Here is a 16,854-nt window from a genome sequence, read left to right as displayed (position 1 = left end):
CCTTCCCCTCCCTCCCTCCCTCTTCCCTCACCTCCTTCTCTCTCTCTCTCCCTCTCCCTCCCTCTCTCCCTTCCCCTCCCTCTCCCTCTCTCCCTCCCTCCTCCCCCACCTCTCTCTCTCTCTCTCTCTCTCTCTCTTCCCCTCCCTCTCTCCCTTCCCCTCCCTCTCTCCCTCCCTCCTCCCTCACCTCTTTCCCTCCCTTCCTCTTTCTCTCTCTCTCCCTCCCTCCCTCCCTCTCCCTCTCCTTCTGCTGGCTCCCTCTGCTAGTGGGATTTCTAAAAACTTGATCCAAAAAGAAAAAGGGAAAGAAAAAAAGAAGACACAAAAGAACAGGAGGGGCCAACCCCAGGTAGAAATCAATGCTGCCTTTAAACCTTCCCCGCTGAAAGGCTCTGCTTTGCTCGGCTGTCTCTGGGAAGCCACTGAATGGCTGGGAAACTGTTTTTAATAAACAAGAGTTCAAACGCTGAGTCTCCGTAGCCAACAGTCACGCCTTAAACTCTAAACTTTACATGAAAACTCTCGCAGTCCCTTTGAACTCTCCTTCCCTCTCCGGCACAGCATTCCTGTGTTTATGCATTTTTCGCGATTGCTGGCAGGATCGTAGGCTTTGAATACTTCCCGGCTTTTTAGCAGCCTCCTGCCTTCAGAACCCATTAATGCCCCACTCAGCAACATCAAGGTATTGCTTTGAAGTCCCTTCTGGCTACAGGCCTCTCACACTCTCTGGTTACTGTGCAATCAAATAATTAAATGGATTCTCAGGGAAAAAAAATCATTCTTTTCCTTGGTAATTAATCACTCCAGGTTGGACGGGAGCGCTGGGTTGCCAGGGGAGTGGGAATCAAGGCTCCAAGCCCAGAAGTCTTTGCTTGTGGCCCCCAAGGGAGAAAAATAATAACAGGAAAATCAGCTGGACCCGCACTGAAGTTCTGATGTGTGGCTTTCCCTTCTTTCTGAGCTCCTTGGTCTCTGGGTCCTCGCCTTGGGCTGCAGTGGAGGCCTCTCCACTGCGAGATCCCTTCTGGGGCTGTGAGGTGAATGGGTTTGTGTAACCCAGGCACCTCTTGGCCAAAATAAACTAGAGGGCAGAGGCCAGGGCTATGCCCTTTCTCTGTGCGCCCACCCCTAGCAAAGGCAGGGGCAGAAATTAAAATGGAGGAAGAATGGGGGAGGAGTGGGAGGGAGGGTAGGGAGACTGGCTGGAGGAGGGGTGGGGAAGGGAGGAGAAATGGAGAAAAGAAGGTAATGGAGATGGGGAAGGGAGAGGAAGGGAGTGGGGGAGAAATGAAGAGAAAAGAAAATAGGAAAAATATGAGGAAGAAGAGGAGTGGGAGGGCAGAAATTCGGGGAAGGAAGAGAAAGAACCAGGAGTGGGGTAGAGGGGAAGAGTATGGAGGGGCAGCTAGCTGGCAGCCACTGGTTTCTCATCTCTCCCTCTGCCAAGCCTTCTAGGACCCCAGGACCCAGCATTTCAAGAACAAAGGTGAAGGACCTTTCCATCGTGGAGACCCTAACTCGGAAGAACCCAGGAATTACAGCTTTGGTCTTTCATATTCTCTTGGCTTTGTCTAGGGTGTCTTTTCTTGATCATTCCCAGACTGCTTCAAGTCTCTAAAGTCCCTTCTTGGGGACCCAGTCAGGCACAGGCCTTGGAGTCTCCAACAGGCTCCAGTCAAAGCTTTGCCCTCTCAACCAGGATCCCCCACTAGTGAGGGGCTGTATCTTTAACATCTGTGTTCCATTCTAGCATGCAGGCACACAGCATTTCTCAGAGGATGCTGCCATTGTGTGGTTACCATGACTCCCAAGTTTCTTTAAATAAAGCCTGTATCCATCCTAGGGTTTTGTTATCCACCTCTGAGTGAGCATGGTACCCTCTGTGGCTCAAACTTGGGCTATCTAACCCTTTATCACTCCCATCTTGTTTTTCAGTTTTCCCTCTTAAGCCTCCTCTCCACTTTTGGACCAGCCAGTAAGTATACTCATCCCCCAGGGACAAGGATTCTGTGAGAACCAAAATAGTCTTGAGAACAGATCCCACCTCAGGACTGGAGCCATATTGATAGAATTCTTCAGGTTAGACATGATAAAGCAATGTGGTGGTTTGACCAGGAATGACGCCTACAGGCTTATATATTTGAATGCTTAGTCATCAGGAGGTGGCGCTACTTGAGAAGGATTAGGGGGTGTGGCCTTGTTGCGATGGGCGTGGCCTTATGGAGGAAGTGTGTCACTGGGAAGTGGGCTTCGAGGTTTCAAAAGCCCAGGGCAGGCCCTGTGTCTCTCTCTTTCTGCTGCCTGTGGATCTGTATGTAGAACTCTCAGCTACTCCTCTAGCACCATGTCTAACACCATGCCTGTGTGCTGCCATGCTCCCTGCCGTGATGAAAATGGACTAAACTTATGAAACTGTAAGTGAGCCCCAATTAAATGCTTCTTTAGCAATAGAACAGCAACAGAACAGTTACCAAGACAGACAACAACAAAGCCCACACCAAGCTGACTTATAATAAGCTTTAATAGTAATAACTTAATAAGCTTTAATAATACCTGTCTTTCAGGACAGTTGAAACCAAGGATTCAAATGTATCAGGAAAGGGTCTTTTTTTCCCCAATCGCCCCTCTCGTGGGTCTGTTCCTGTCAACCTCAAGGGGCTGCTCTTTAGACCACACGCCGGAAACTCCAGACTACTTTATTCGTTAATAACCCGGGAGAAGAGGCCACTTCAGGAACAGGGTGCTGCAGTATATCCCTGTAAACCAGCATTTAGGAGGCTGAGGCTGGAGGATTGCAGTGACTTTGCGGTTGACCGAGATTACATAACGAATTTGAGGCCAGCCAGGGCTACAGAGTAAGAATCTGTCTCAAACAAGAAAGAGGGGGAGCTGGCTCATTGTGTAAAGGAATTTGCTGCCAGGCCTGAGGACTCAAATTTGATCGCTGAGACTCTCACAGCAGAATGAGAGAAAATAGTTCTATAGATTGTTCTCTGGTCTCCACAGGGCACACCCACCCACCTCCACATGCACAAATAAATAAATATAATAAAACGTTATGACTTCACTCTTAGAATTCCTACAAAAGTGCCAGGGCTGACTCTCATTGGACCAGCTTAAGTCACATGTCCATCTATGAGCCAATCACGATAAGCAAAAAACGATAGACTAACTAACTGGTCCTGCGCTCATCTTTGTAGCTGTTAGGTGTTCCCTGAACAAAAACTGAGGTGCTGTTACCCCAGAATGAGAATGTGCAGGTTGGAGTTCTAAAACCCCGTCTGACTGTGGTGTCATGTATAGAGTCTCTCAGAAGAAGGGGACTCAGAAGACTGCTCTGCTGCTGGTGGACGGGGTGGATATAAACTAGGAAGAAGACCTTGGCCAGTCTTATACTCAGCAGAGGCATGGCTTAGCACAGTACTAGTTAGTGTTAAGTGTCAGTGCGACACAGCCTAGAGTCACCTGGGAAGGAGTTTCACCTGAGGGGTTTCCCACATCAGATTGGCCAGAGGGCATGTCCCTGTGGGGTTGTCTTGACTGTTGACCTGTTACAGGAGAGCTCAATCGATGTTGTGGAGGAGAGAGAGAATTCTCTGGGCAAGTGGTCCTGGGATGCTCAAGAAAGCTGGCTGAGCATAAGCCACCGACTGAGCCAGCGAACACTCTTCCTCCTCGGATTCTACCGTAAGTTCCTGCTTGAGCTCCTGCCCTGTCTTCCCTCAAGGATGGGCCCTTTCCTCCCCAAGTGGCTTCTGGCCATGGTGTTTGTCACAGCAACACAAAGGAAACCAGAACAGCAGGAGAGTCCTGGAAGAGCCCAAAGGTGACCAGGGGGTGGGGCAGGGCAGACAGAACACCAAGTTGATTCCCTCTCCAAGCCAATTCCCTCCTCTCCCAGGGGTTGGCACACAGCTACTACAGATCCTCAAGCTGGAGCTCACTGTGGCCTAAGCCTGCTTTCTGCCTCTGAGTAGGAGGGGCTTTGTCCTGTCTCTTACTTGAAGAGGAGGGAAGAGTCCAGGCAGGTCTGGGCCATGACAGAGACTGTGCTCAGAAATGGCCACAAAGACGGTTGGGAGCTTAACTAGTTGCATGAGGCTCTGTGCTTTGTCCCAGCTCTGGAGCGGTGAAGGCATCACAAAGAATCCTGCAATACCATGATGCCCACCTATTCCAGGAAGAATCTGCACGGGACAGAGTCCTCCTGGAAATTTGTGAGCAACTTAGTTGATTTTTCTGAGCAATCCAGTAAGCCACACGCCGGGAGGATAATGTGAACGGTGTCACCATTTGGCGTCTTTGAGTTATAAGATCACAGGTGTGCTTCTTTGGCCTTTAAAGAAATTAAATTCTGTGTGCTATTCAAGTTCTCTACCGTGGCCATTTATTTGGGGGAAGAGTCAAAGGAAAATAAAACTACCGGATCAAAATTCCCAAGTGACACGTGTGAAAACACACTAAAACAAACTTTCTAATACAAGCAGTTTTCCATTTATTTCGCTGTCTCATTTTTAGGGGTGTTGGGGGGTGGACACATATGACCGGCTGTCCCTCAGTCCAGACAATTGCCTCTGGGCTGGCTGGAAGCAGGTGGCTGATGCAGCCCGGCTGCTACAGAAGGGTTGGGTGAGGCAGAGGCTGGGTCTGGAGGCTGGGTCTGCATCCCACTGGACCTGGCCAGGGCTCAGAAGCAGGGCTCAGATGCATAGCAGCTGTGGCCCTCCCCCACCCCAGACCCCTCCCCTTCCCTCACCTCCGGGGCATTTTCAGGCTGGATGAATGAACAACAAAGGCCTTGTGGCCATCTCAGCCTTGCCAAGAAATGGGTGTCATCTGGAGGCTGTGCCAGCATCGCCGTCCGCCCCCCCACCCCCCAACCTTTCATGTTGACAAACCAAGTTGACAGGAAGACTAATTGCTTCTCACTGTCTACGGTCGGCCAAGTGCTCGGCAAGGATTCACAAAACATTTCCATGAGGGATTTCCACAAAACATTTGACATTGGTGGAAACAGTGCCACACACCCATTGCCTGACTGGAGGGAACTGAGACTTGAGACTCTAGTGACAAAGATCCCAATAGAAATCCCCCCACCTCCGACCTGGCACAAGGTCACCTCAGGGGGTGCCAGGCAGTGGATCCCTTTCCCTCGGTTAGTTAGACAGAATGGCCTCATACTTCCAGGCCTGTGCCACATTTAAAATCCCTTAAGGGAGAGACAGCTCGGCCCAAGGAGATGTAACTCAAGGCTGGAAAAGTTCCAGGTGACAAATGAGACCCTCAGTTTTGAATGCTCTCCCTAGAAGTCTTCAGAGACAGAAATTCAGGATTCCATGATGCTCCAAGGGACCTGTTCCAGAATTTTCTATCCTGGTCACGGGGATGGTTTGTGGAGGGGCAATCATGTCCCCTTACCTCCACCATGTTCAGCCTTTGTGGACACCAAGTGGAAAGGTCCAAGTCTACCATTTTCCAATTTGACCTTGCCTGGGTGGAAAGGAAAACTGTTCAGAATGGAGATGCTCAAGAAAGCTACCTTCATGGGCTCTGATGGGTATTGGTTAGTGTGGAGGATGGACAGACAGGAACAATGGGTAAGAGGGGAGTCTTTCTCCTAGGAGTGATGTTGTGTGTAATACAGGGGTACCCCCAGAATTGACTAAGTATTCCATTCTGACCCTGAACTCACAGACTGGCATTCAGGATCCACACTGGACTTTTTTTTTTTCTTCTGTTTTCCCCCCATTTGAGGTCAAAACAGCAGGGAGACAGATGACGTGGTGGCTTTTTATCACAGTGGAACTGTCTACCAAAAAAGATACAATGAGATTTAACTCCCTCCCCCTAAGAAATCCACCTCATTTGGAAGTAGAGTCTTTATAGATTCTAGACGGCCCAACCGGATGGATAGGCAGTAGTTGGATGACTTGTGTTCCTCACACAAGGGGATCTGTTGGGATGGACGGACGGCACAGGCTAAGGGCACTGGCTGCTCTTACAGAGAATCTGGGTTCAGTTCCCCAGTGCCCACACAGAGGCTCACAAACCCCTGGAACCTCAGTTCTAAGAGCGTCTAACCCCGTCTTTCACTTCTGAGGGCTCCTGCACACATTTTGTGCATGGATAACACTCAGGTGTACACACTTACACCTAAAGCAAATATTTCAAAACCTGGGAAGCCAGACACAGAGACAGAATGTGCAGAGGGAAGCTGACAAGATGTGAAGTCACACGGAGGGGTCATGTGAGGGTAAGCTGCATTCCCACAGAACAAGGTGCTGGGAGAAGCTGGAAGGGGCAGAGGGTCCTTGCAGAAGGTTCTTCCTCCACCTCTTTCTGAGAACATGATCCTGATAATACCTTGACCTTGGATCAACTTAGTTTTTCTTCTCTCTCTCTCTCCCTCTCCCTCTCTCTCTCTTCTTCCCTCTCCCTTCCTCCTTCCCTCCCTCCCTTTCTCCTCCTCCTTCCCGCCCTCTCTTTCTTCCTCTCTTCCCCTCTTTCTCCCTTTCCCTCCCATACCCTTCCTTTTCTGACAAGGTCTCGCTATACAACCCAAGCTGGCCTTGAGTGTATTCATCTTCCCAGCTCGTCCTTCAATTTATTTTTTCTTTTGCAATTCACGTTTTAAGGGTGTGGGTGTGTCCACAATCAGTAAAAACTGCTTCATATTTCCGACTTGTGTTTTTCTGGGCTAGCGCCATAGACTCTCAATCCTCAAATAGAAGTTGCTCCCGGTCAGCCAGCAAGCGCAGAGGGAGCACTAGATCCCCGCAGAGCACCTGGCCAGTAGAGGAGGTGCCTTCAGTGCATTCTTGACTGGCAATACTTAAGGGTATGAGAGGGTCCTTGGACAGAAAGCCAATGCCAGTCTAGGACCACAAAGAGGAGCCTGGCCTAGGGTGCAAAGCCCTGAATATCAGGCTGGAGACTCCAACCAACGGCAAAAGCCAGGTCGGGTGTTAACTGTGTGCAAGAGAGGAGATTCAAAAAGCCACCACCTCAGACAGCCTGGCAGGATGTGGGCAAAGTCCTCAAAGGACCTTCTTCAGTTTGACAATTCTACATGGGAAACCTTCATGCCAGAGACCATTAGCCGTGAGTGTGGTGGGAGTCGTGGTGAAATTCAGGAAGATCTAGCCTTAGCAATTCGGTTATACTCAGAGTCACAAAAACTAGAAGCTACATCAATATCCCGTCAGAAACGACTAAATAAATACATTTAATTTTTCCTGTGAGTGATCCAGAAAGGTTCCTGTTGCTATGGAAACATGCCCAACAACTTTATTGAATGAAAACAGCATGTTACAAAACAATACGAACATATGGTATGTGTTTAATCCAAAAGGACGATGCCAAGGTGCTATGCCCATAAACAATTTTTTCTTTTGCTTCTATTTCATCAGCGTTAACTGAGCAAGTGCCTGTGAGGTGGTAAGTGCCCGGCTACGTGTTATCCGTACACTAGTGAAATTTACTTCCTGCTGTGTGAGTACATTAGTAAGCAATTAGGTAATTACAATATTACACATTAAAATACGCAGGGTGGAGATTAAGAAAGCTCCTCCTCCCTCTAACTTCATAGCATCCATGTCCATGCATGCACGTACGCACGCACGCACGCACACAGCCCAGCCCCTTCTCTCTGCCCTCATGGTCCCTTTCTCTTTCCCTAGCTTTTATGGTTACTACAGGTCATATAATTACACGTAACGGTTCAGAACCAGGACCTACAAACAGGAGAGGACATGTGGAGTTTGTCTTTCTGTGTCTGTGTTAGCTCATCCAGTGTACGCCTTCCTAGTTGCATCCGTTCATCTGTAAAGTTTCCTATATTCTATCTCTGTATCCCATAGCATCTACAGACCACATCTATACTATTCATTCATCCATTAAAGGACATTTAGGTTGCTTCCTATTTCCTAGCTATTGTGAATGGAGCATCAGTGAACGTGGCTGAGCCAGCGTCTGTTGAGTAGGGTATCAGGTCCTTTGGACATATAACAAGGAACAGGTACAGCTGGGTCATAGGGCAGGCAGGTCTGCTCTAGTTTTTCAAGCATACCCCACAGTGATTTGCTGCACAGGCTTGCAACCCCACCAGAGAGCGAGGTGCCCACTGCTCCTCCAGCCCCTTCAGTTCTGGTCCGCTGTTTTGTTGATCTTTATCATTGCAAAAATGCAGTTGTCTCCATTTGCCTTTCCCTAATCGCTAAGGACTCAGGTGCCATTATGATTCTTAGCCATGTTTGCTGCTACTTCCGGTAATTCTCTGTTCAGATCTGTAGTTCAGATTCTTCAAACTGAGTCCCTCCCTTTTCTTAATCTTTCTTATTTATTTATTTATTTATTTATTTATTTATTTATTTTTATTTATTTTAGGTCTTTGCTTATTCTGGATATTAATCCTGTATTGGATACATAGCTGGAAAAAATTCTCTCCCATTCTGTGGGCTCCCTCTTCGTTCGACTGATTGCATCCTGGGCTGTACAAAAGCTTTTTAGTTTTGTGCAACCCGTCTGTCAACTGCTGGCTTGAATTCCTAAACGAATGGCGTCCTGTTCAGAGAGTCACCTCCTGCCTGAGGCACATAGTCGTACTGTGTATGTTTCTTCTAGTAGTCTCCTTGTTTCCAGTTTCAGAATGAGGCCTTTGGAGTTAGGGTTTTGTGCAAGATGATAGATCTGGGTCTAATTCCATTCTTGTACACATCTACACCCAGGTTTCCCAGCACCGACTGTTGAGGGTGCTGTCTGTCCTGCATTGTGCAGTTTGGCATCTCTGTCAATGATCTGAGGGCTGTGGTATCATGCATTTATGATGCCTCTGTTTTCCCCCATTAACCCGTATATCTGTTTTTGTACCAGTGCCATACTGTTTTAGTTACTGTAGCTCGGGGATATAGCTGGAAATCCAGTGTGGTAATCTCTAGAGGATTGTGCTTTTTGCTCAGAATTGTTTTGGATGTCTGAGATCTTTTCTACTTCCATATGAACCTTAGGATGCTTTTCCTACTTCTGTGAAGAATGTCATAGGATTTTGATTTGGGGCTAATGCATTAATTCTGTAAATTGCTTTTGGTAGAATGGTCATCTTTACATTATTAATTTTACCAATTAATAGAAGGTCTTTCCACTTATATGTCTCCTCTGTCTCTTTCTTCAAAGATCTAAATTTTTCACTGTAGAGCTCTTTTGCCCCCTCAGTTAGGCTTATTCACATATATATATATATATATATATATATACATATATATATAATTTATATTGTAATATATTGTATAATCTATCTTCTATAATATATCTAATATAATATAATTATTATGTAATAAACAACATAATACGATATAATATTGTATAATATATAATACATATTTATACTATAATATGCATCATATATAATATACATTAGGCTATTGTGAGTAGGTGTGCTCCCATGACCTCTTCCTCAATCTGCTTGTCACTGGTACTCAGAAATGCTTGCTCATTTGTTTGTCTTAAAGTTTTGTCTCTTGCAGCATAGCTGAAAGTGTGGTCATTTCTAGAAGTTTTCCGGTGGAATTTTGGAGAGCAATAACATGATGGATGTTAGAAAGCTATAAGGAAACATCCTTTTATAAGCCTGCCCTTAGAAATGCATGTGTACATAAACACACACATACACAGTTTGAATAGAGTTACACTAGAATGTGATAAAACTTCCCACCAGAGCCACAGACTAACAGACTCCCCAGTGGCTGTCATGTTAAGCCTCCCTTTGACTTGTTGGTTGGGATGGGATGGTTCAAGGGCCCCCAAAACCAATACAGACTTTTACCATCGCCCTTGTCTGCCTCTCATAGCATGAAGCTGAAACCTCATGGTGGTTAAAGACACCACACACTGTGAATATGAGGAATGGAGCTGGAACTGACCTGGAAGCCCCTCCCTGAGGCTCCCATAGAGCATGCTGGTTCATCCAATGCCTTCTTCCACCAGCAAAGGTACACACATGGTACGCATACATGCAGGCAAAACACACATGCATACAAAAACAATAAATTTTAAAATAAAATTGTTCCAAAGACTTAAAGAGACTTCGCCAAAGACTTAGAAATCGTCAATAGGAATAGGATAGATTGATACCACCAACCTTCCAGGACATGTAAATGAGGTTGCTTTCTCATACCTGTTAGAGTGGCTGCTAGGAAACCAGAAAGGGCCAGAGAGACGCTCAGCAGGTAAGCATGGCGGCCTGAGTTCAGTCTCCAGAACTAAAGAGCTGGGTGAGCCAGATGTAATGGCACACTCTTAATCTTAGCGCTGGGGAGACAGGTGCAGGTGCAGCTCTGTGAGTTCGAGGCCAGCCTGGTCTACACAGTGAGTTCCAGGACAGGTGAGGCTACACAGTGAGGCCCTGTCTCAACAAACAAGGCTGGGTGCTGTGCACTGCTTCTGGAGTGGCAGCTCTCCTAAGGAGAGATGGGAGGTGGCCACAAAGGAGTTGTCTGGAAGCTTGAAGGCCAGTCAGCCTGGAGTGTGCCACATGGAAACGACAAAGGAGACCCCTGCCTCATAACAGCTGGAAGAGGAGACTTGAGTTCCAAGTTATTCTCTCTCTCTCATCATGGCACATGTGACATACACACACATGCGTATTACATACACACATACATACACACGCACACACATACACATATACATATATACACACACTGTCCCTCACTATGGTATGTATGCCACACATACACATACGCACACAGATACACACACACATACATACACATACATACATACACAGAGATACAAACACAAATACATATACATACATACACTGTCCCTCACTCATTATGGTACATATGCCACACATACACATGCCTACCACACACACACACACACACACACACACACACACAAGTACAGAATGCACACACATGCTTGAACACACATGCGTCTGCACACACACAGATGCACACATGCACACAGTTCTCTCACTTATGACATACGTGCCACACTCACACATGCATATCATACACATGCATACACACAGATACACACATGCATGCAAGCACATGCATGCACATGTGTGAGCACACACACACACGCGTGCATGCAAATAAAAAAGGCAAGTATTGGTAAGCAAATGGTGGAACCACTTTGGAAAACAGCATGGGAATTTCTTTAAATAAAAAAAAAAGCAATATTCACATTTGGAGATTTGTATCAAAAGGTATTAAAACCAAGATCTCGATGAGTTGCACTGGTTACAAGAGCCAGGATGTGGAATTAGCCTAAGTGCTCACTGTTGTGTGACAAGGAAGAGAAAATGTGGTATGTGCATACAGTGGAATACTACTCAGCAATGAAAAACGAGATGTCAGTGTGACATGGGTAAGTCCCAGGGGCCACATTTAGTCACAGGATAAATATGGTTTGCGTGACTCCACTTAGACGCTTTTATCATAGTCAGAGATAAGCTGGAGAGCTGGCAGCTCGGTGGCTAAGGGCATTGGCTGCTCTTACAAAGGACCCAGGATGGGTGCCCAGCATCTACATAGTGGCTCACAACCGTCCACAACTCCAGTCCTGGGAGATCTGATGCCCTCTTCTGACCTCTCGGCACCAGGCACACACGTGGTGCACACACATCCTCACACACATTAAACAGTCTAGAGAACGGTCAGAGTAACACAGTAGCTGTCGTGGTCAGAGGAAGGCATCCGGTAATCACACAGCCTTAATTATGCAGGGTGAGGGACGGCTCAGTGGGTCAGAGTGGGTCATTGTGCAACATGAAAACTTGAGTTCCCATCTCAGTGACCAGTTCGAAAGCCAAGTATGTGCACAAATATCAGTAATCCTGACACCATGAGGAATGGAGGCAGGAGGATGGCTGGGACTTGCTGGTTGCCAACAGAGCTCCAAGTTCAGTAAGGGATCGTCTCAAGAGAAGGTGGACTAATGGAGCAGAACACCTGACATCTCGCCTGCACTGGAAGGTGCACCTGTGTGCACACAAGTACAGATACAACTCTCACACAGAGAGAAGTTCTAATTGCACAATCTTGCCACTGATGCGCTTAGTAACCTTGTGCACTTGACAATTTGAGGCTGTGTAACATTAATGTTCTTACCTGACTGACCAACCCAGCTATACTCCTCACCCAGAAGGCAGTGGTGTTGGGACTCAACCCTAGGCCTTAAGCCCTTTTTGCCTCCTCCTTCTCTTCAATGGCAGAATCAATGGCTTGAAGATGTAGAGCAATTGACCAGCCCTAAACCTCCATGCCTACCTGGCTCGGGCATACGGAGCCTCCCTCACCTTCTTAGAAAGTTCCAGAAGGATCCCTTACTCCTCCAATCTCCACGGGAAGCATCACATATGGATCCATCTTCATCCATTTGAACCAACAATAACTAATGGACAAGAAGGACCAAAGTCCAATGCGACCCACTGGTAAGTCTAATGGCCCGAAAAAGCAACAGGAAGCCAAGAAAAGACCAAGCGCCACCAGACTCACGCCCCATCTGGTGCTGAGGACAGAACCCTGGACCTATTCACGCCTAACCAAGCTTTACCACCCTAGCCCATCATTAGACTCCCTAACAGTTCACCTTGTGGGACTTCAAGTGGACTCTGTCCAATGCCTCAGCCTGGCTTTCTGAGCTGCGCAGGTGGGGAACACATGATGGGGTGAGCAGAGGCTAGCTCATGTGCACGGTCATGTAACACCTGTCCACCAAATGGCCAGCTTGTCCTCTCCCTCCTACCGAGGACCTCAGATTTGGTGCCAACACTTGACCTGCCCAGAACCTAGACGGTGCCTGAGGATGATCTGAGGTCCTCAGATCCCAGGACAGACAGGGTGGATGGCCATCCCTTGACTACAAACCCATTCCCAGAGGCTTTTCACCCAACACTGAGAAGACCACTCTGCCAGGCGGGAGATATGCAGGGAGTGAGGCAAAGTCTCCAACACAGTTGCCCCACGAGAAGACGACCTCGGTCAGGTCCTGTACAACTTAACCGTGCAGGCTCCAGGCCCCTCAGAGCCAAGCTTAAGCAAGGGAAAGCCATGCCCAGACACATTCCTGTACAAAATGGGTTCTCTGGTCCTATACCCGCCCTGGGTGGGGGGAATCCAAAGATGAGGCCGACATTTTGAAAAATATAAAATTTTAATAAAGGCTACATCTCTTAATTACAATAATTATTGTACCAAGTAATTTTCCTTAAATGAACTCTTTATAATGTATAATTTACAGTCTAAGTAGAACAAAATGCCATGACAAAAGTCATTGAGTAACAAGACTTGTAATAAAAAGGCATAAAATATATTTATACATAAACCCCTTTCAAAAACCAAGGGAGAGCTTGAGCCCTTAATATAGGGCGGCACACGGAGCGGTCCCCGTGCCGTACAGGTACTGTACTGATTCCCAAGTCAAGCACTAGCCAGTGGGTTCTTAACGCTCTGCCCTACGCTATATACGGGCCTATAGTACAGGGAACGCTGGCAAACAGGACATACAGATTAACACAAACCCAAGCGAGCGCCAAGGGGAAGGTAACGGAGGAGAGGTGCTGCTAGGTGCCTGCCCCTGTCCTCGCCGGGTCAGGTGGGCGAGGGCAGATTCCTGATGGCCGTAGTCTAGAGACTGGTTTTAAAAGAGAACAAGGGACCCTTGCTTCCTAAAGAGGCGGAAGCTCGAATCACCGTAATGGGCTCCAGGACTCAGTGAGTGGAAGCTACGGGGATGGTGTAGCCTCTGGCTCCGGGGTGAAGGCTCCCCCACGCCCCCACTCTGGGTGGTCCCATTCCCAAAGTGGTGAGGATGCTGTCACAATCAACCCCTCAGGACTTCTGTGACAAGCAGAGCAGCATGGCTGGGGTGGGGTTGGGGTGGGGGTGACCGACTTCTGCATGTGTTGATGGGTGGGCACCACATATATATTTTTTTTTCTTTTGTAAAGAAGCCTGTCTTCACTTGGAGAGATGCCATGCAGAGCGGATTCCTCTGTTAACGAAGAAATGATTAATGCGTTCCCGGCTTGGCTCTTAAGCATAGACAGCAAACCAAACTTCTCTCTCTCATTTCCAGGTTTAAAGCAGCATAAACTGGGGGTTGGGGGTTGGGGGTGGGAGTGGGGTAGGGGAATCGACTGTTCAATAAATATCAGTAAGGACTCCTGTTCGGGCAAGCTATACACAGTTTTCTCTTAGTCTATGGATTTCAGATCCCTAGGAAGCCATCTATTATGTATGGCAGTCTCTCGAGCACTCAGCATCTTCTATAGCCCAGAGTGGTCATGTTTTGAATAAATAGTTCGGGCTTTTCTGATCTCAGTACCCAGCTCGTGGATATTGAAAACCAACCACCCCCGCCCTCCTGAAGGCCCAGGGGCCAGTCCCTCCCTAGGCTTTGTCTTCTTAATTGGTTTCATTTTCCTTCAAAATATTTCATGGCTGTTGTGTAGGCCTGAGACAGGTCTCTCTGGGCTCCGGCTCCGTGGTGCACGCGGAGGTGCACGCGGAGGTGCACGCGGAGGTGCACGCGGCGGAGGCCGAGGCTCAGTCGATCCTCTCCACTTTGCCCAGGATCCTGCCTTCGTACATGGGGAGCACTGTCTCATCATCCCAGATCTCCTCAAAGACTGCTCCACAGGCAAATTCGTCACTCGCCTTCTTGAAGTAATACCTTAAGAGAAGACAGGAAAGAAAGCTTGTTGAGACAGCTTCTTCTTGCCAATGGAGAACCACACTGGGCATCCTTGCTTACAGGTGTCCCTCAAACCATGGCTCACCCCAGACTAACCAGGGCAGCCCGCCTGCCCACATGGACCAGGCAGATGCACTTGGTGGGCAGGAAGGCCAGGCTCTCTCTGTCTCTCTCTCTCTCTGTCTCTGTCTGTCTGTCTGTCTATCTCTCTATCTCTGTCTCTCTCTAGTCAGAATCGTTGCCACCTGCCAACACTCTCCTTCCCCCCTTTCTGAGGGAGGAGAATGGGAAGAGCAAGGGCCCAGGCTTCATTTCTGATGGAGAGGCAGGGCAGGGAGATCCCTTCAGAGACCTGGGACTCTGCTCAGCCTGTAGAAGTGGAGGGCTGACTGGCTCTGGACTGCTCAGGCCAGAGACCACTCACCCCAAGTGCCAATAGTCTTTGGCCCAACCCAAGAGGAGGCTGGTGGGACAGCTCAGGACCCATCTGTGTGGAGCAGGCATGGAACCCTCCCTCTCTTTCTGTCCCTACATGGCTGCCCCCTCTCCCCCTACCTTGCCAGGGTCTAACACTCAGGTCTTCTCCTGCCTTTAATTAAAAGCTCCTCTTCTCCCTCTCCAACATTCTTCTCCTTCAAGGACTGCCTGACTATACAAACAAACATGACAGCCCCTCACACCCTCATGCTCTGCACACGCGTCCCATGCCGGGCCTACCCAAGCCTTTCAGAGGACTGAAAACAAAGCCTCACCCTTCCTTGTCCCTAGCAGGCGAGGACCCCCTTGAGTAGATTAAGCTTTCGCTGGGGATTGTACCTTCCAGCCTTTAAAGGCCACTCCCAGGGAGGAGGTCACCACCCCATGGAACCGTGGAACTGCTAAATCATAAAAATCCTGTCCTGTGTTTACAGCTGAGGGTTCGTTTCTGTACTTTCTCTTGGGAAACAAGAAAAATTAGCTCTCCCCTGGTGAGAGCTGTGTCCATCGTTCCTTTTTAGAGCAGGTGAACTGAACTGAGAGGCTGAGGGAGGGGAAGGGGGCCTAACCAGGGACAGCCATTTAAGGGGGACGGCATTGCTATGAAAGAAGTCAAGATGCTTAGGGGAAGCCTGAGGGGAGGGGAAGTGGGGAGGGAGGGTAGAAGGGAGGGAGAGCCAGGAAGGCCAGGGGCTCCTTTTTCCCAATAAAAAGAAGGGAGCACCAACACTGAGGTCCCCAGCTCCGATCCCAGTGGCAGCTACCAAGCTGGGCTGGGGCTTTCATAGCACCTCTGGGCAAACACAGTGACCTTTTCCATAGCTGCAACCTCTTCCAGCAGGGACGGAGGCTACATTCCCCAGCCCCAACCCCCCAGGACTTCAAACACGCTGCCTAGCCCGCCCGCATTTTCTCTGAGAACTGGGTTTTCCACAGCACCAGGCTTCATGTGGCAAACTCTGCCTCCTCCTGACATCTGGCACCGAAGGCGGCGGTGGCGTCTGGCATGTCTGGGGAGACTGTTTGCTTTCTGAACTCCTGCCATGGAGAGATTACTCAATGGGGCCCAGGTCCTGGCTCCACAGGCCCAGCCTCACTGGGGTATCCTTTATTAGGATGGGGTCTGGGGGTCACGGCCCTGGTTTGAGAGCGGGGAGACGACACAGTACTCTCATGCCCCAGCCCCCACCTCTAGGAGGACACCAAGCCCAACTGCAGAGATAAGGAGGGTGGGAGGGCCTTCCGGCAGCCTGATCCAATCAGGAAAGAATTTGAGAGGGGATCATTTGTGCAAGTCTTTGTGCATTAAAGGGGAGGCCAGAGCTTCAAAGACAGGCTTATTAAATGTGCCTTAGGGGGAAAAAAAAATCAGAGCCAGATGTGGTCAGAGTGGCTGAACGAGGCTGTTCCCTGTAGGCCCCTACATGGTGCACTGTGACACTTTCGCCCCCTGAAGGTCACCTGCGGTTCTCCTCAAAGTTGGGCCGAGTCAAAGCCAAGATCAAAATGAATCCCTGGAGGGGCAAACTCGTTGTAATTAGCTTCACCTGTGTCTCTGTCAAGATTAAAGGCAGCAGCCGGGCCTGTTCCCCAGACCCTTTGATAACTTTCAGAATGGCCTCTTCAACAGAGAATGACTTATGCCCAGCTGCACACCTGCCACCCCAGAAAGCT

General features: G+C 48.6%; 1 protein-coding gene and 1 long non-coding RNA gene across 11 annotated transcripts in view; one reads left to right on the top strand and one right to left on the bottom strand.

The window, feature by feature from the left end:
* The first annotated feature begins 1,423 nt into the window (after nt 1-1,423).
* LOC108352227 (uncharacterized) lies at nt 1,424-4,369 on the top strand. 4 transcript variants are annotated; one of them, XR_010055282.1, is made up of 4 exons: nt 1,424-1,975; nt 2,320-2,414; nt 3,558-3,687; nt 3,902-4,369. It is a non-coding gene; the product is annotated as an uncharacterized LOC108352227 (long non-coding RNA). The 4 variants fall into 4 exon arrangements; XR_005490822.2 differs by lacking the exon at nt 2,320-2,414 and having other exon boundaries at nt 1,462-1,975; nt 4,181-4,369; XR_001840403.3 differs by lacking the exon at nt 2,320-2,414 and having other exon boundaries at nt 1,463-1,975.
* Nucleotides 4,370-13,142: 8,773 nt separating this feature from the next.
* The window catches only part of Axin2 (axin 2), a 33,201-nt gene continuing 29,489 nt past the window's right edge, over nt 13,143-16,854 (bottom strand). For 6 of the 7 annotated variants that reach the window (XM_039085705.2, XM_039085702.2, XM_039085700.2 and 3 more), the window contains exon 11: nt 13,143-14,682. In XM_039085705.2, coding sequence (XP_038941633.1) covers nt 14,556-14,682 — 127 coding nt within the window. In that variant the 3' untranslated portion in view covers nt 13,143-14,555. 7 annotated transcript variants of the gene reach the window in all.

This window comes from Rattus norvegicus, chromosome 10 (genome assembly GCF_036323735.1).
Source record: "Rattus norvegicus strain BN/NHsdMcwi chromosome 10, GRCr8, whole genome shotgun sequence".
Lineage (NCBI taxonomy): Eukaryota > Metazoa > Chordata > Mammalia > Rodentia > Muridae > Rattus > Rattus norvegicus.
This window is presented reverse-complemented; position numbering and strand designations above follow the sequence as displayed.